At 47.4% G+C, this 19758-nt stretch overlaps 1 protein-coding gene across 1 annotated transcript in view; it reads left to right on the top strand.

The window, feature by feature from the left end:
• The window catches only part of NPAS2 (neuronal PAS domain protein 2), a gene marked incomplete at its 5' end in the record, with an annotated part of 158297 nt that overhangs the window by 102366 nt on the left and 36173 nt on the right, over nucleotides 1-19758 (top strand). The window contains 4 exons of the mRNA XM_080813625.1: nucleotides 155-246; nucleotides 4875-4964; nucleotides 15642-15762; nucleotides 16778-16891. Coding sequence (XP_080669751.1) covers nucleotides 155-246; nucleotides 4875-4964; nucleotides 15642-15762; nucleotides 16778-16891 — 417 coding nt within the window. The remainder of the gene's footprint in view (nucleotides 1-154; nucleotides 247-4874; nucleotides 4965-15641; nucleotides 15763-16777; nucleotides 16892-19758) is intronic.

Genomic DNA, 19758 nt, shown 5'->3' with positions numbered 1-19758 from the left:
GGATAACCTATTTCCTTATCCTGGCTTCTTTAATTAAACAACACAGAGGTTTACACAAAATTACATAGAAATAAGTGTGCTTCGTTTGTCCATTCTAATTCCAAGATACCTTTGACATAACCGTTTATTTATGGGTTGTTTTTTTTTTTTTTAGAAGTCTCAGCACAAACGGAAATCTGTGATATTCAGCAGGACTGGAAGCCTTCATTCCTCAGTAATGAAGAATTCACCCAGCTGATGTTGGAGGTGAAATGCGCTTTCCAATTAGCTTAATTAGTGGTCGCAAATCAAAATGTAGCCGCTTGTTCCAGATAAGACCCGGTGCCCGAAGCAAACAACTGTTCTTGACCCTGGAAAGAGGTCTTGAAACAGACACTCCTTGAAGCCCTGCATGCTATTGCTTGTTTTTTGGCTACTGAGTTTGGCAATATAAGCAAGAATCCCAAAACTGAATGTGAGTGTGTGCAGGGTGAACCCGCTCATGGTCTCCCAACCAAAGGACACCCAGTGGGGGATCCAGGAGGGACAAGGGTGCAGGTAGGTAGGAGGGGAAAGAGGGAGGAAAAAGCCCATCTCTGCACTGTCTTTGTGGCTCAGAGTCTCCTCTTTAGAATGCAATGATTATACGTTTCCCTTAGTAGAACACGTTTTGAAAACAAAAGTCTTCTTTTAAAGTTGGGCTTTTAACTTGAGCCCACATTACATCAACACAGCATGGGTGTCTACCATAAGTGACCCTGGGCCTTCCCACCCAGCACACGCCCTTTCTGGGCTGAGGAAGATGCTCACATTTCTTCCTCCAGAAAGTTAGGTGCCCACACCCATCTACAGGGATGTGTTTGTGGAAATCCGGCCGAGCTGAGCCAGTGGCCTTCTTCAGTGTCCTGTGTTTACATTTGGCTGAAACCCCTCTGCAGAGATGAGGATGAGTCTCTATGTGGCGGGGTACTCTGAGGTCTCAACTGGGGATGAGGCAGGGAGTGCATGGACATGACAGTGGAGGGAGAGAAGGCTCCAGACGTGGCATGTCTGGGCCCTTGAAGAGGAAACCGAGACAAATGAGCTCAGCGAAAGGAAGTTAGATGCTGGCTACATGTCAGCGGTTCCTGGCAGGGTTTTTGGAAAGTGGCTTCTTTCTTTATCTCATCTTAGGTGCGTGTATAAGACTGATGTAAACTTTAATTTACATAGATTAACTATGCAGAAAACAGAAAGTACTGGAGTAAGAAAATGCCAGAATGAAGATGTCCAAATATTATGAAATATAAGCGCATTAATGAACATTTGCATAAAATGAAAGATACTTAAATCTACATGGGAACTATATTTAAAGAAAATACAGAACTTTCTCCAGAAGCAATGCATTTTAAGTATGTTAAATTTAGAGCAGCTTGTGAAATATAATGTTGAATTAATGCATCATTATGCTACTTTACATAAACCGTTTTATCTTTTAATTCTTAGGGACAGTAGTTAAAACGCATAACCCTATAGAACCCAGCCTCTTTTTAAGAGCCTGTAGCACATCCTTCCTTTTTCTTCCCCCCACTGAGTTTCAAGATATCAAAAGTGTCTGAGGAAACAAGACTTTTAGAAAGTTAAAAATGGATACATATTTGGGCTGAAAGGACTGAGATTCAGGAGACTAGAATTTCTAGAAAAGTAAGATTTTAGATTGGTATGTATAGTCCTTCTGCACGTTCTCTGGCTCCCAGTATAGACTTCTTGAAGCGAATCTGAAGGAATCATGCCCAATGAGTGAATTAAGTCTGAAGTTAATCTTTCTGGGATTAGCCTTCTGGGCAAATTGCTGCTTTGAGGAGGCTGGGAAACCCACCCAGTACTACTTCGGATTTATCTCTGTTTTAAGCTTCTGTTCTGACCTGTTGCTCTTCAGGAGACACAGACCTGGCCCTGAGTAACCGTACTTCTAGTAGCTTCTGAATGGCCCAGGCCCCAGGGGACCCCAAAGGATGAGATTATCACCATTTGCCACTAGGCAAATGCTTACTCATGTGTGTGTGTCCCTTTCCAGCCACACAACCTGTCCTTTTCCAGAGCCATTTCAGGGACTGTGAGGAATTCAGAAGCCATGCCTTGGTAACCATGAGGTTCCCGTTTTAAAGCAGAACAGAACCCATCAGCCCCCGAGGTGCTAAGCCACCAGTGCCCTCTTGATGTGACTTCCTCCTCCTTCCCTCTTCTCTCGGAAAGCCCCCAGCCCAGACTCTGGGGGGATGCACACATGGTCATGGGGTTTGAAAGAAAAAAAGTGCCTTGGCTGCAGACCAGCCAGCCAGGTACTGTGTTAGCGGATAGAGAGGATGGCTACAAGCTCCTGAACACGTTGACTCAGACGAAGGGGCAGCTCTTGCTGGCTGGCCACTACCGGGTTTGTAGCATTTCTTCTGAATTGTATTCAGAAGAAAAGCTACAGCCATTTTTTGTCTTAGCCCAGAGGTTGTCCCTGGAGAACACAGGAAGCATCAGGAATCAGGAATTGGCAGAAAGGGGTGTTTTTGTTTCCTTCTGGTGTGTGGCAGGTATAAAACTGGGGCCGTGGTGGCATTTTTGGCATCCCTGAAGCTGCTGTCACAGTCACCTTCACTTTGAGACGTTGCAGTGAGTCTGCTGAGTCCCTCAGATGGGGCTGATGGGATCCTCTAGAACTCTGGCAAGTGTGCTCCAAGTAGTGACTTAGCACCCCTCTTGTGCATTTAATGGGAGACCCCAATGACCTGATGAAAGTTACCTCCCATCTATAAATACCTTCAGTTTTTTAACACCCACATGCTTTACAAGTCCAAGAGGGGCTTGGGCCCACTGCACAAGAAGATCATTTGAACTGCTTCTCTTCCCAATACGCCGCCCTGCATTTTCAAAAAAGGTCCAGCCAACATCCTGGAGAGTGCCCCCGTCTCTCAAAGTTCATCTCTAGGAGTGCCACAAATAGAACTAAAAAACCATTAGGAAAAGAAACAAAAGGAACCAAGATGTACCTCTGGGTTCACCATGACCCATAAATCTTATTCGGGATTTCTTAACCTTGGCCCTATTGACACCTCGGACCTCGTCATTCTTTGTTACGGGGGGTGTCCTGTGCATTGTGGGACTTTCCAAAGCATCCTTGGCCTCTACTCACTGGATGCCAACAGCACCTACCCCAGTAGTGACCACCAAAAACGTCTGTTGCCGTCCCTAGATGTCTCCCAACAGAGGTGGGGAGGAGAGGGGGCCAAACTGCCCCTGTTGAAAACTACTGACGAACCCAAAAGGACGAGGTCCACTTAAGAGACACGCTTTAATATATTTTTCAGTCTTAAATCCTGCAATATGTAAGTGTAAAATAATAAATGACCCTCGTGTTCGTTTTCCTGGTGAAGAGCGCTTTCTCCCGTTCTGGCACGGTGCCCTTCATGCGTGGTTAGTGGACGGACCATTTCTGCTTCCTGTTGCAGTGCACCTAGTTGCACCCTCCAGACTGAACGAATCGGTGCCCTTTTGGCCTGGCAGGCTGCCAGTAACCCCCTGGGAGGAATGAGCTGAGTGCATACAAAATGTTTCCAGAACTTTCTAAGCACATATTTCAGTGTGACTTTTTTTCTCTTAAGGCGGAAAAAGTCTCATATTTGAGGAAGATCCTATTTCAAAGATACGGTCGGTACAAAGTGATAGGTTTGCAGTAACTGTCCGCCTGAGCATATTACTCCCTCAGAGACTCATTTTCCGGTGAGATGGCCTTGTTTTAATCTTTTCCATCTATTCTGGGCCCCTGTAGAGCCCATTGCCGGGATGACCCCGTTCAGTGCTGAATGACACAGTCTGAATTTTTTTATTTTAATTTTAATTTTTAAGGATTTTTAAAATTATTTTTATTAACATGTAATGTATTATTTGCCCCAGGGGTACATCCGTCTTACACACTTCATAGCAGTCACCGTAGCACATACCCTCCCCAATGTCCATAACACAGCCACCCTGTCCCTCCCTCTCCACCCCCACAGGAACCCTCAGTTTGTTTCCTGATGTTAAGATTTTCTTATGATTTGTCTTCCTCCCCAGTCCCATCTTGTTTTATTTTTCCTTCCCTTCCCCCAGAGCCCCCACCCTGCCTCTCAAATTCCTCATATCAGAGAGATCATATGATAATTGTCTTTCTCTGATTACACAGTCTGAATTTTTGAAATCTACTCTCAGATGTGTCTTATAAAAGCGTCATGAGCATCCAATAAGGAATCTAAAAACAAAACAGCAAAAGTGTCCGTGAGGAAACATTCACAGCCTACCTCCTTTTCTATCAGAAGCACCTAGAGCAGCGAGCTCACATACAGCAGATGCTCAGGAAGTAATGAGAATGTTCTCCACAAACAGTTCCACTGGGAGGCATTCCTTCTGTGACAGTGAATGTAGGCAGAGGTCAACCCTGACTGACAGTTGTTAATGCACCTGCTAGGTCCAATATCTTCTGGTAAATTGAACTCAAAGCGCTATTGGGGGTCAGGGGCTAAGAACCATCGAATATCACTGACATCTTTTTAATGGTAAATGTGAGGTTTCTGATTCAGCCCAACAGGATGCTTATCATTAAATTACCTAAGTAATTTCCATGGCTAAATTGAGTTTAAGGATACCAAGAGGTCCAATTTTCCAGGGAGCCCTTTAGTGCTTTTGCAAGCCCTTTGCCTGGGCTAGATGAACTCTGCATATGAAACCATCCTGTGTGCAAGGCTGAGAAGGATAGTGAGGTTATTCATGGAAATATTCTAAGAACTGCAAAACAAAGTCAATGTCATAACAGGGGACCCTTTGCTTCAGTGACATTCTCCTCCACAAAGGCATCACTAAGGAATCTTCCACTGTTGGATTCTCTGCAGGCACTGGACGGCTTCATCATTGCAGTGACAACGGATGGCAGCATCCTCTATGTTTCTGACAGTATCACACCTCTCCTTGGGCATTTACCGGTAAGTTTCTGCTCTGCTGGCCTTTGCCAGTCCACATTATTATCTTCCCTTGAGAAGCATTCAGATCTCAAATAGGAGGTGATGTAGTCAGAGGGGGTGTGTGTGTAACAAGGGTTAAGGAGTGTCCTCAACACGGCTGAGGCCAGAGTCCCCGGGGGAGCCTTCTAGAGGAAGGGCAAGTGCAGGAATATGCTGTTCTAGAACAAACAAGGCACCAGGATCTTGAGGTGTCAAGACCCAGCAGGGGGATGTGGGTGCAGGTCCTCACTCTATGTGTCCCAGAAACCACGCAGGAGCTGAGCTGCTGAGAGAGTCCGGGCACAGTTAGCAGATCTTAGAGCCTGGCCAGAGGCTGATGTATGTCCTACAAAGGGAAAAGCTGACCTCCCAGGTCAACCGAGATCTGGTGGAGGAATTCATAGCAGATGGCTGGAGATGGGACATGGTTTGGGGATACCCAGGACATGTCTGAGATGGCAAGTAGGTGGTGGCTCTTAATGGTAATAAAGGATCCATGACAGGGGTGATAGGGGCAGTGGGAGAAGAGTTGAAATATTCTGAGAAGATGCGGTTGGACTAGGGAAGTCTTGGGGAATGCGGAGGGTGTGGACAGCAGGACAAGCTCTGCCATCCCAGGGACTCCAAATGGAGGCTCAGAGACAGGCTGAGTGCTGCTTGACAAAGGCCTTCTTAGATGCTCTCCCTCCCCTTCTTCCTCCCTCTGTCCCTACATGCTTCCCTCTGTGCCTCTCATCCTCCCTCCTCTCCTCCTCTTTGGGTAAGCCTGCCTGGCACCGCGGTAATCCCCAGTCGGAAGGACCTGGCTCACCAAGCAGCACCTGGCTGCTGGAGGTTCCCCCTCTGGGAACCCCTCAAGGGCATTTGGCCTGCCTTCCATTTCCCGCTACCCCATTATTTATTCCTACAGACTGTGACTTTGAATGACAGCTCTACCAGGAGCATCGTGATGGGGATAAAATCTCTCTTCTCTCTCCTTCCCACAAGTCCTGCCAAACCTCTTAACCCCACTGCTCCCCACTCCCAGCACATCGGCGGTGGGATAAGATGTGATGAGGAGGTTTACCGCTTCCCCTGGTTCCTGTACAAAGGCCATCTCAGAAATCACTGAGGACCACGGCCCTTAGCTATACCTGCGGGGGGCAGCTCGCCTTCCTTGGGGTGAGGAGCCCAGCTTTGCTACAGGCCCAACAACCCATCTTGTGCTGGGTTACACTTTTCCTCAGAAGCTACTCCGCATCACATCGTTTCTGCAAATGATGCCGATCAAAGCGATCATCCACGTTCTTCCTTTGCTGGTCACTGTGTGGTGTAGCCCCAAAAAGCAGTTTTTACCTTGCTAGGCAGATGCCTTCGCATTACCCCCACTGTCTCTCTAACCTTTGTGTTTCAGCCCACTCCCTGCACCATCTCCAAGGTAGATTAGGGTTGGGGCTTTCTCTCTTCTCTTGATGGCCATCAGAGAGACTGGTTCTCACTTGACCCCAAGGAGGCAAGAGTTCAGGTTCATCTTGGTTTTATCTGAGGCCAGAAGAGTGATGAGCTCAGCTCATCCAGTCAGCCTGGCTTCTTCAGGCTGACCTGAGGTAGCTGAGGAAAGAAGCAGCAATGGGGTGCTTCTTGGGAGGGGTTTGTGTTTTGTCTTGAATGGACAGGATTGGGCCATGACAGGCACTGATTGAAAGCAATGACACGGAGCCTCCTTAATGACCCAGGAATGAGATTCAAGAGCCCAGAGCTGTTTGAGGAAACAGGATTTGCACTGTTCTGCTTTATGCTCTTGTAATTATCTGATGACCCAGTTGCTATATGTGGCAGAGGGGACTTAGAAAGTGAGTCGGGAATTCTAATTTGAAATTACAGAGCAATTTAGGACCACCTTTATGAATTATTTTCTAACTCTGGGAGGAGCAGAAATGATCCCATGTCTAGCTTATGAATGTTAGATCCATAATGAATCATGAGTGTCTGTATATAGACCCACACACAGACACACACGGAGTCAGCCCTTAAGCTCTCCAGTGGAGGTGAGTCTAGGATGGACAATTTAACTTCTATTTACTTCTAACTCTAATTTTCTGGTTTTTACCAAGAGCACTGCCTGCTTTTCCTTTTTTGCTAGCATTTGCTTGCATCTTTGCTCTCAAGCAAGGATAAGAGCGATTAAGGATGGAAACTTACCTGGTGCCAATCAGTAACCGGCTGTCTGAGCAGAGGAGACCCTCTGGGAGGAATGCCTCTATCACCCCTACTTTACAAAGGAGGAGATCCCAGGGGGCCAAGCCAGTGAGGGCAGAGCAGGGCTGAAACGAGGAGCAACTGCCCGCAGAGCCCAAGCTCCTTACTGCTCTGCTCTGGCGTCTTCCTGAAGCCAAGGATTTGGGTTACTATGGGAGAATTCTGCTTTGGTTTTAATTCACTTCAATTTGGACTTACTTATTACTCAGCAGGAGCACAGGACTTGTCCATGGATGACACAGCCATTGAAAAGTCCCTGTGAGTCACTCACAATGTACCAAGCGCCATTAAGAGTCCCTTACATGAGTTCACGGGTGTGAAGCACTTGGAATAGTACCTGGCACAGACCTAGAGCGAAATCACATTTGCTGTCCTTGCAATGGAGAATTATAATGCTTACGAAGAGAGCATGGGGAAGGAAGGCATGTCCAACAGAGGTACAGTGTGGGCAGGGCAGGAGGCCGTGGGCCCCAGCAGCCATGCCCCTTGTTGGTATCAGAGGCTGGCATGCCAGGGGTTGGGTCCCACTGCCCCTTGTAGGGCCCGGGGTTGGAGGCCCGTCAGCGACTAGGAAGGTTGAGGGATAAAAAGCAGCAAGAATTCCTTTCTTCTTTTGAGACCGTCAGGCTACTGTCTCTCTGTCTCCTTCCTACTACTAGAAACTCAGACGTGGCAAAAGCTCACATGATAGATTTTTGTATAGCAATTTTCTGATGCAATATTCTAGAACTTTCTTTCCCAATTTGATAGAAAAAAGGAAATAGCTCAAAGCAGGAAATGGTTTTAAGACAAAGTCAAAACTTTCCTGGGATGGTGACACCAGCACAGTTTGGTGTCTAGAAGTAACACAAGCAGTCAAAGAAGCCATGTGGGCATCGTCGATGAGCATGTGGTTGGAGGACCAAGGACTAAAGGGAGCTTCTGGGATGAAAACCTTCCAGGAAAGATATAACATGCCACTGATGGAATTAGGAAAGAATATGGCTGAGGCAGACCCAAATGAGAGACCCAAAGTAGGCATAAACTGTACTTCCTATTGGGACTTTTATTTGTTTCTGAAGAACCTAATTTCCCTGTTTTGATTTGTTAATGATTACCATGTTTGCTTAATGAGCTGGACCATGCTATCTGTACATAAGGCAGAGGTCCTCTCTCCAGGCCTGAACACAGACCCGAGGTGCCTAAGTGTCTGTTGAGTGAGGGGCTGAGCCCTGAAATGGGGCTGCTACCTTGGGAGCAATTGCAAACAGCTTAGCAGGAGAGGGAATTGCTTCTGAAGTAGGAAATGTGGGCATGGACAGCACCACGTCCCCGAAGGAAAATAATCTAAGGCACAAGTGATTATAAATGTGCAGAAATCTACAAATCAAAAACTACTTCCATGGAATGCTGGTTCTCCCCGTGAAAGCTCCAGCAAGCAGTACGAGATGAAAGTAGGATAAAGGGCCAGGTTCCCATGGTTAGGATCACAGCAAGGAGAGGCATTCGCAGAAAAGGAAAGACAGAGCCCATGGCTGACGTTACCACACAACACAGCAGCAAGTCCATGAAACACCTCCCAGGAGATGTCGCTCGGCCCTTCCTTCCCCACCCTGTCCTCCCCTGCCAGAAGAACACACCTGGTCCTGGGCATCTGGTCAGAGATGGCTCTGGGCGGGGCCCGAGCAGTGGGTAGCTCCGTCTAGGAGGGCTGTAGCAGGTATGGCTGCCTGCAGCTCAGAGTCGGTCACAGGTTAAAGAAGTCCAGGTCTCCAGTTTATTTTATTTTATTTTATTTTATTTTATTTTATTTTATTTTATTTTATTTATTTGAGAGAGAGAGAGCACAAGCCTGGGGAGCAGCAGGCAGAGGGAGAAGCAGATCCCTGCTGAGCAGAGAGCCCAGCATGGACTCCATCCTAGGATCCTGGGATCATGACCTGAGCTGAAGGCAGGCGCTTAACTGACAGAGCCACCTAGGGGCCCCAATTTTCTCTATTTTAATATGCTTTTGATTTTTATAAGGCATGCTTACAAAAGTATGCATGAAACATTCCTTCAGTGTTTAAACTCATGATAGAGTGAGTGCAAACATACAGGTGGGTATGTCTGGAACCACAGAACCTCCCATCTGTTCTTCTCCCATCCCACCTCCCAGCCAGAGATGACCATTTTCCTGGCTTTTAAGATCATTGCTTCCTCAGTTTTCTTTGTAGTTCTACTCACTTTTGATTTGTCACGCAACACAATGATTTAGTATTGTCTTCTGGCTAACTTTAGGGAAATAGAGTCCTGGGAAATGGACTCCTGTTGCTCAACGTTGTCTGTGAGACCCGTCCATCTCAGACTGTTCGTGGTGGCGTCGTGGGTTTATGTCGTTGCTGCCTGGTTCTCCACTGGAGGAATGTGCTAGCATTTCTGCATCGGTTCCAGGTTGGAACTCCTGGAGGGTGCCTTTGTGAACAGGCTGTTTGTGTTTCCCAATGAACATTTGCAAGCTTGTCGTGGAGAATGTACATGTAGGATGGCTGGATTGGACAGTGGGTGCAGCTTAACGGGTACCCAGTGACACCACGTTGTTAACAATGGTTGCACCGTCCACCGGCAGAGTCGAGAGTTCTAGGTGCCCCATATCATAGCACATGGATTGGCAGGCTTCTTAGCATTTGTCAGTCTTGCACGTGAGGGTATCTCATGGAGTTTTAACTTGTTTTCCTCCCAATTACTAAGGAGATCGGGCATCTTTGCATATGCTTGTTAGCTATTTGGATTTCCTCCTTTGTGAACACAGTGCTTGTTCGGGTATTTTGCCATTCTTCTACCAGACTGTCTGGTTTGTTCCTTGTAATTGGGAGGCATTCTTTCCATGTTCTCGACACTAATCCTCTGCCAGGTACTGTTTCAATCTCCTCCTGCTTGCTCTCCGTTAGGGATACAGGTCTGGCTGGACACAGGCACTCGACCACGGTTTATTAGTTTCCTGTGCTCACAACCTGGAGACCAGGATGCAGGGCTCCATGGGGCCACACCCTGGAGCAGTGACCCAGCAGGGGCTGTGAGAAGCAGGCTTCATAGTAACAAGAAGTTGGGGTGCCCCCTGGTCTCTACAGGGGTGAGACCAGTTTATTTGAATAATTCGGCAGGCTGGCAGGGAGCTAAACCCACTACTCAGAGATAAGCAGGAACTGAGCCTGCCCCCCTCGACAAAGAGCGTTGTTTAGCTAGGGGGCCTTTCCATAGGGACAGAGTGTGAAGGAAAACTTTCAGTTGAGCCCGTCGAGGGCCTCCCAGTTTTGCTAGGTGACAAGGCAGCATTTAACACTGAGCCTTAATTTTAGGACTTACACCATGGCTTATGTGTTACAAATATATTCTCTCCTCTTGTGGCTCCCCTCGCCCTCTCTAGGTTCTTCCCCCCCCCCCCCAAAGATTTTATTTATTTATTTGACAGACAGAGATCACAAGTAGGCAGAGAGGCAGGCAGAGAGAGAGGAGGAAGCAGGCTCCCTGCTGAGCAGAGAGCCCAATGCGGGGCTCAATCCCAGGACCCTGGGATCATGACCTGGGCCGAAGGCAGAGGCTTAACCCACTGAGCCACCCAGGCGCCCCCCTCTCTAGGTTCTTTTCATGAACAGAGATTCTTTATAGTTTGTACCTTTTATATCCTAATTAATTCTTCACTACTCTAAGGTGAAAGCCTCTCCCTGTACGAGCTTCTGAACGCATTACCGATGGGCCATCAGTTTGATTCTGAATCTAAACTGCACCAAAACCTATTAGATGTGTCTCCAACTTCCTGGTCTTTTAGGGAGACTGAGGCCCTGACTGCTTCGGGGAGCCCATTCCTGCCTCTTCTCAGCATAAGGCTTCTCCATGACATCTCACGATTGCCCCTTCTCCAAGACTTCTCACTGTGGCCAACACATCTCCAGCCAGAACTGCCAGGGTTGTTTGGGTCCTTGCTGGACAGAGCGTCCCCCGGCTCCCTTCCAACTCAGCTGGCCGGCTTCTGTGAGCTCCGTGGATGGGCTCACTGAGCTCTTCCGGGTGCCACCAAACTGGTGCTGCTGGTTCCTTGAGTGAGAGGGCAATGCCTTGCTGTGTCCCCAAGCACTTCTAGATCACCCCAGGCTCCCAAGGGGCACAAGAAGAAACACGGGAGAGGGTGCGATTTGGAATTAGGACAGGCGTTCGTGGTGAAAGTAGTCTTGGTCAAAATTCTTGAGAAAGCAACCAAGGACCTTCAGTAAGTTGGGGTAGAAAACCTTCTGTCTCCAACAGGTAAGTGATAGTCCCGACACTGTGATTCAGCTGGCAAGATGGCTGCGGATGGCGCGCACCCTCCCTTGTCTCCGTAATTGCTGTCATTTTAATAAACAGAGCTGAGCTCATTCAAGGGACAGTTCAATTGCAGATAGAATTCATTCTCTGGTAAGCATTAGGGTTTAAATTTTCTAACTATCAGTGTTTGTGCTGCTTGTTGGCACAGAGAAATGGCATAATAGTAATATAATAGTGAATACATAGCGGGAGCTGGCTCTGTGCCAGGCATGGCTCTGAGCCCTTTCTGGGTGTTAGCTCATAATCCTCACCATCCTTCCCACCAGCCTCCATCCGGGGCTCATCTTTATTCTGTGGGGAGCCTGCAGCCCCAGCTGCCCCCACAGCCCTGTGACCCGCCAGCCGCCTTCCACAGAAGCAGCTCGGTCAGGCAGCCCCAGAGCCCTGCTCTCTGTCATACTCAGGACAGGGGAAGGGGGCTTCCACCCGGCTCTCCAAGAAAAGGCCATGGAGTGACTTAGTCATCATTTTCTTGTATCTGCAGTGTCTTTAAGAAGAAAGACTGCTGTCGTCTGTGAGCATTAGTCATCATCTAAAAAACTAAAGGGAATGAGCTTAAAATAAAATCAAGAACATCAGAAGGAACTCAGAGAGAGCCCGAGGGAGAAAATGATAGCACAGGCTAGTGAGGGGTTTGCAGAGTCTTTGCCTACGGAGATCAAGCCCAGGCACTGTCAAGCTGGGCGTCCTTCCTCTTCTTCCTCCTGTCCTTTATCGGCCACCAAGTGGTGTGCTCCTTCCTCACAGCCCCTGGACAGCTGGCTGCAAGAGTCGGGGGGCTCGCCTGCTCCGTTGTGTTTCTTCCAGTGCCCAAGGCAGTGGCTGGCACGTGGGGGCCCTGAGTCAGCGTTGGGTGGATTTTGTTGTCGAGTGACCTGTTTGCATGCCCCCTTCGTGCATCACGTCTCCCTTTCTCTGTGCCTGTTCAGACTGACCTTCTCTAGCCTGATGGTGTCCTGTGCTCTGTCCTTCCTCAGGCCAGAGAGCACAGGTATGGTCCTGCCCTCCCCTTCTCTCGGCCCCTCAGCGGGTCCCCATCACCCCCACCCCAGGCACTCAGGACAAGGCACTCACTCCTCTGCAGCCTTCTTGGTTCTGGCCTCACTTCTCTTTGCAGTATCTGCCTCCACCGCTCTCTTCCCTCCCCTCTGATGCTTCTGTATGCACTGTGCCCTCTGCCTGGAGTGCCCTGGCTGCCCCACAGACACCATCTTTTTTTTTTTTTTTTAAGATTTTATGTATTTATTTGACAGAGAGAGATACAGTAAGAAAGGGAACACAAGCAGGGGTAGTGGAAGAGGGAGAAGCAGGCCTCCCGCTGAGCAGGGAGCCCGATGCGGGGCTCAATCCTAGGACCTGGGATCATGACCCAAGTCAAAGGCAGATGCTTAACAACTGAGCCACCCAGGCACCCCCCACAGACACCATCTTGTTCCTCGGCTCCCACTCAGGGATTCCTTCCCATGGAAGTCATTTCCTGGGAGCCTCTCTGTCCTTATGCCTGGACCCTCTACACCACACTCCGTGTTCTTGGGGTGCCTTATTTTTACTCCTGTTGTCATGCTTGCCCACTTCCACTTCTTTCAGCTAGTCAGTGCATTTTTTTTTAAAGATTTTATTTATTTGACAGACAGAGATCACAAGTAGGCAAAGAGGCAGGCAGAGAGAGAGGAGGAAGCAGGCTCCCTGCTGAGCAGAGAGCCTGATGTGGGGCTCGATCCCAGGACCCTGGGATCATGACCTGAGCCGAAGGCAGAAGCTTAACCCACTGAGCCACCCAGGCGCCCCTATTCAGTGCATTTTTGTCAAAGGCCAATCACCCTTCAGTGTCAGGCACCCAGGCATGAAGAAGGCAGTTGGGGCCCCTGCTCTCCTGGAGCCCCGTTGGATGAGGCAGGCAGAGGACACACATCAGCATGTGAACAAACAGGAAAACTTGGAGAACTTTCCTGAATGGTTATGAAACACCTCATCACACTGAGCATTCATTGAGTGACTGGCCAGCAGCTCATGCCACCCTCACAGCTTCCTAACCTTTGGGTTGATGTAGGGGCAGAGCCAGCTTTCAGTCCCAACCTCCGGGGCTCTCTGTGTCTTGCTGTGACGTGGGCCTGGTCCCTCATGGCCCTTCCGGTCTGGTGGACCTGCCCCTCCCCAGCAGTTACAGGGCCACAGAACAAGTACAGCGGGGGGCTTCAGAGGCCAGAGGCCAGCAGTGAGGATGGCATCCGTGGGTGCTTCCTCAGGGCCAGCACCTTCAAAGTAGGGACCCGGAGGAGGCACAGGAGTTAGCCAAACACAAGGAGAGGTGCACGATGTCCTCGCCTCAGGGTGCAGCCTGGGGTGGACCCAGGAGGAAGAAGAAGCTGGCCAACTAGAGAAAAGGAAATTTGGGAGTGGGTGGTACAAGCCTCAGAAGTGAATTGGGAGGTTCGGGCATCATCCTGGGAGCGTTTGGCAGCCAACAGACTGTTTTTTGTTTTGTTTTATTTTGAAGTCACGGCTGTACCCAACATGGGGCTCAAACTCACGACCCTGAGATCAAGAGTCACATGCACTATGGACCAAGCCAGCCAGGCACCCCTGCCAATAGATTGTTTTAAGCAAGGTGGTGACCTCATCTGATACAGGGCTCCTTCTGGGTGCTGGTGGGGAACACTTTGGACAGGGACAAAAGTCGTTGTGGGAAGACCAGTTTGGTCATTTCATTCCCCAGATAAGAAATGACGGCGCTCTAGACTGGAGGTCGAAGCCATGGGAATAAAGGGAAGGGAGAGGATCTGAGAGAATTTGAGGGAGGAGAGTGTCACAGCCCTTGGACATTGTTTGGATGCGAAGATGAGGGCAGAAGGGGGAGCAGCTGAGGATGCCACCAGGGTGTCTGGTATGGGCAAGCAACCCATTGGCAATACCATGGGGACATCGAGCACAGGGGAGGCGGAGGTATGGGTGCAAAAGAATGCCACTGGGGATGCATGTCGCGACCTCTGGTCTCCAGGGGGCACACAACAGAGAGTTACCTAGATGTACAAATTCAAGGGTATATAATATTATGTTTAAAAATACAGGAAAGGAGGAGTTTTGAGGGAGACTGAGGCAGCAAGAGACATGTCTGTCTTCTCCCTCTCTCTCCTCTGTCAGCTTGCACATGCACTGGTGAATATGGGAGCCATTAGCCACATGTGGCTTTTTCAATTCCAATGAAAAGAATTAAAATGAAATACAATTAAAAATGCCGTCTTCAGGAGCACCTGAGTAGCTCAGTGGGTGGAGCATCTGACTCTTGGTTTCAGCCCAGGTCATGATCTCAGAGTTGTGAGATTGAGTCCCGCTTCGGGCTCCATGCAGGCTGTGGAGCCTGCTTGGGATTCTCTCTCTCACTCTCTGCCCCTCCCCCACCGCACGTGCACACACACTTTCTCTCTAAAAATTTAAAAATAAATTTAATTTAAAATAGAACAGGCTTTGATCATACTGGCCACATTTCAGTGCTCACAGTCATGTGGGTGGTGGCTTTCATAAGGGACAGTGCACATGATAGACCATTTCCATCACCACCGACAGTTCTATTGGACAGTGCTGTATCCAGATTCTATGTTGTATTTTTGTATGGCAGTGCCCAGTCACTCAGAAAAAAAGCACAGTTCCTTTGATTGAGGAGACCTTTAAGAAGTAAACAGGTGTTCATTTGAGGGCCTGGTGGTCAGAAAAGGAACCCTATGCGTTCTGCAGGGCCCTTCACATGAGCGAGTGGGGCCTCCCTGGGGTCCATCGCTGTCCCCACCACCACAGCCAGAACATGGGCGTGTCGGCAGGTGGGGTCCTCCGGGAAGAGTAGGACCCTCTGCACACTTCTTTGACTTAACTCTTACTTCTTTTGTGGGCCCATGGGCAATACTTTTGCATTGGAGCAAGTAAAACCTTCTAGATTATAATTTGGGATGACAGGTTGATAGATTCGAGGTCTTCACAGAAAATCAGATCTTGAACTTTTCATTTCATAAACCAGTTCTGAATTGTCTTCAATGTTCAGTTTTGGCTTTGGCTTTTGTTTTTCATCTTCGTTGAGTGTGTACCTTTGTTCTTTATTTTCTTTTTCAGTCAGATGTCATGGATCAGAATTTGTTAAATTTCCTTCCAGAACAAGAACATTCAGAAGTGTATAAAATGCTTTCTTCCCATATGCTTGTGACAGATTCCCCCTCCCCAGAATACTTAAAATGTAAGTTTAACTTTACTGGTTTTACAAGATATAAGATAAGAATTTTACTTTTGAAAAGAGGTTAGAATGAATTAAGAAGGGAGGACTAATTTTAAGAACAATTTTCCTGGCGACTCAGAATATTTCCAAGATCCTTGGAGGTATATTTTAAATTTAAAGCTAAAACTGGAGTTCGGAATATGTATGACATTTAACTTCTCTGTGGAAAATTTGAAAGCATGGCGCTTAAGCATAAGAATTTGTTTTGCATGTAATACAAGAAGTTTTTTTTTTTTCTGAACATGAGAGTCTTTGAGTAACAAACAATGCAAAAATCAGTGCACAATCTGCTCATTTTAGAGGCACCGTGATGCTAGATTTGTATGATAACCGAGTCACCAACTGAAAACTGAATAATTAGGTCAAAACTCCAAATTCTCGTCTCCTGAGGCTGTCATCTAGTCTTTTATATACATTTGTGGCTTTTATGGAATTCTGAAGTTTTTCTCAAAATTGGCGACCTGGATGGAAGGCCAGCCTGAGTGCCTCCTGAACCGTGTGCCCCTGAACGAAGCACAGACATTGATAGAAATAGTACAAGCGCCTCATGCTTACTTGTTCAGGCCTTAGTTCTTTTTCTGTGAATAATGTGTCCTGTTGTACATCTGATTTTACTTCAAAGCAATGTGAAAAGATTAAATTAAAGAGAGCAGCTCTATATGAGCAGCTTTATTTTAATACACCATATGAAAACAACCGGAACTAATCAATGCCGACATAACCAACCACAGACATCTGTGAGCAAATTAAGACTAATTGGGCCCGAGTATGGAATGCAAAATATCTTTACAAACTATGGGGGGAACCCCCTGTTCTGCAAAGGTTCTAAAATCATGTCCAAGAGTCACTCGTCAGGAGAGAAACGTCCTGGCCATGTATAGACTAATGCCCAGGAGTTACACAAAGACATAACTTGTTTAGTCTAGAATCTATGTCTTATTCACGTTCCTTTTCTCTTTTTCCTTTAACGGCCCAGCTGACAACGATTTAGAGTTTTATTGCCATCTTCTTAGAGGCAGCTTGAACCCAAAGGAATTTCCAACTTATGAATACATAAAATTCGTAGGAAATTTTCGCTCTTACAACAATGGTAAGCTTTAATTGTCATATAATTGCGACAGTGTCTTTTATCATGCAAACGTGCACAGGGGGGCATAAGACTCACTGAGGGAGGAGGAGTGAGAATCTGTGCTTTTCCTATTTGCATTTGGATTTTCATGTTCCCAAGATGCGTTTTGTGCTCGTAAATGTTATCTCCCATTCGAGAAAGAACGCACTCCCACACTTGTGTTGATGCCGGGCCACGACGTCCCACTGAAATATACTTTATTCATTTACTTATTTTCAGGCTGATGGAATAGTTCTGTGCTATGAGAAACAACTTACAGTTAATAAAGAACAGACTCAGCCTACACACAGCCAAACAAGGCTGCACTGTGACAAGAAGATCCATAACCTTGGTTTCTGCATCTTTATTCTCCTTTTTTCACTACCTCTGTGGGCATGTTTTCGTGGGTCTGGTACCTAGGGTTTCTGCTCCCTCTGACCCTAATGCCCCAGAAAGTGGCCATTTTATGATGGGCCAGCGATCCACACCAGATGAATTATCAAGCTGATTAGCCAAGCAGTAAAATCTTACTCTCTGAAATTACCCAGATAACTAATGGTCCGAACTCTGGCTGCACCTCTAAACTCGACTTACACCCTCTGTTTCACTTTTGACCTGGGGAAAATGCGGTTGCAGGCCCAATGCCAGAAATTCAGCAGTGCCAGCCCCCACCCCGCCCCACAGTGAAGCCCAGCATAGAAAGGTCAGAGTTTGGTTTGCTCCAGGCCTCCAACCTCAACATGAAATAAATCACTTTGAATGATCTAATGTTTCATAAGACTGCAGAGATGGGAAAAAACGGGAGGACGTGTTGACAGGGATGGTAGAAAGAGAGAAGAGGAAAGGAGAAATATACCAAAGGAGAACAAACAGGGAAAGAAGAGGCCCAGGGAGTTGATAGCAGCCCGGGATGTCCCTGTCACTGTTATTTAACTCCAGACCCATGGTGGAGTCCATTCCCACACCACATTAGTCCAAGAGTTTCCAAGAGAACCAGCCAACATGATGGCCCCAAGTCCTAATGCTGAGGCTACCCGGATCTTCCCTTTACCCTTAGACAATCCTCTGCTGTATGTTGCTTACATAAATATACATGCTTTGTCTCAAAGCCTCCAACTAGATGCTTAGCATGTTGGTCTTGCCAACATGATTCTCAAACCTAATGTTCAGGGCTTATGCCTGGATGATGGGCTTCACGGCCAACTGGGGGCCCTCTGGGAACCTAACCCAAACAGGGCTCAGTTGTTCCTGAGTGGCTGGAAATGAAGGCAGGTCAGCTTTCCCAAGTGGGGCCGTAAATCTGGGCTAAATGGGGTAGAGCCAAAGCCTGACCATGCCTAACCTGACTCATCTGAAAGGCTTTCCTAAACTTCATGAGATGAATGTTTAATGAACCACACACTTAACTAAATGGTAGCTAGCTAAAGAAACTGACCCAAGAGGCGCCTCGTCAAGCACCCAACGTCATGCCAATGCTGGTGCAGGGTTCACTGGGTGAGGCAGCTTGTTGAAACGCAGATTCTAGGTCAGGAGATCAGAAGGCGGGGCTGAGATTGTGAAATTGGAGAACAACCTTGGGGTTTTGGTGAAAGGGGTCATGGACTGTGAGAGACACCGCCCTATCATAATATTAAATGCCATTCTGTACGAATTTTAAGGGTCCTCCTAATGCTGATGGTGCTCCTTCCAGACAGCTTTATCCTTGAATTAATATAAGCAGTGCTTTGGAATTCGCTTAAAATGTGTGTTGTGGCCATTATGCCAGCTGCCAGAATAGCAGAGTATCCCATGAGGCTGTGAGCAAGGAAGGGAAAGGCACCCTGGCCCCCGGAGTGCCAAGACTGTGGGAATTATGGGATGGGGCGCCCACGTGTCCCCATGACAACAGTGCACCACTTAATTAAGGAACCGACACGTGATTGGCTGGTGAGCCACAGTCACATCCTTTGTTAATTTCCATTTCTGCAACTCTCCCTTAAGCTGCTGCTGAATATCACTTTGAAGCTCCCTGTCACTTATCACAGTTTAGAGGATTTCAGGAAAGAGGGAGACTTCACTGTGAATACCTGGGTTGCTGTTTTTTTGTTTCTGTTTTTTGTTGTTTTTTTTTTTTTTAAACTAGCAAAGCTTTATTTTCACTTCAAGTTGAGACAATGTTTGTTTCCCTGAAAGAATGTGTGGAAATTATGTGTGACTTTTTTTTTTTTTTTTGAAACTGTGACTGCTCTACACACACAGCACTGAAAGTGGAAAATTTAAAACCAAGAGTGCCAGAGTGTCTTTCCAGAGCCTGTGGAACCAACCAAAGTTAGGGGGCTTTCTTGAGACCAGAGTCCCCAAATGTAATTGTGGAAAAACTGAAATATAATTCTCACTTAGATGAAAATAGACAGCAACCAATGTCAGAGACAAATGAATGGCTAGGATGGAACCCCATGAAATCACCGACATTCAATCCTTTTTGACCTATGAAATATGGCTTAACGTACTCTAAGGAATACTTCAAATTTGATTTTGTAGGTTTACTTCTCAATAAGCCTTGAACAATGGGATAATAAAAGTAGCTCACCTTAGGAGTGCTTCCTAAGTCCTAGGTCCTGGGTCTTTGCATTGATAATCTCATTGAATCCTCCCACCAACCTTGTAAGTGGTCCTGTTGGCATCGTCCCCACTAATCAAGGGAGGTAAGTGATACATATGAGAATCTGAGGTGCACCCATGGGAAGTAGGGGACCTATGCTCATACCTGTTCTAACCCTGAAGTCCTACCCTTCACCCCAGTACTTTGCTGCCTCCCACAAATCTGTGTCGTGCTGCATTACACAGGCCTGTCCCTATTACCTGGCATA

The sequence above is a fragment of the Martes martes genome (assembly GCF_963455335.1).
Source record: "Martes martes genome assembly, chromosome: 9".
In the NCBI taxonomy this organism is placed as follows: domain Eukaryota; kingdom Metazoa; phylum Chordata; class Mammalia; order Carnivora; family Mustelidae; genus Martes; species Martes martes.
The sequence above is the reverse complement of the archived record's forward strand: the minus strand, read 5'-3'. Positions and strand labels throughout refer to the sequence as shown.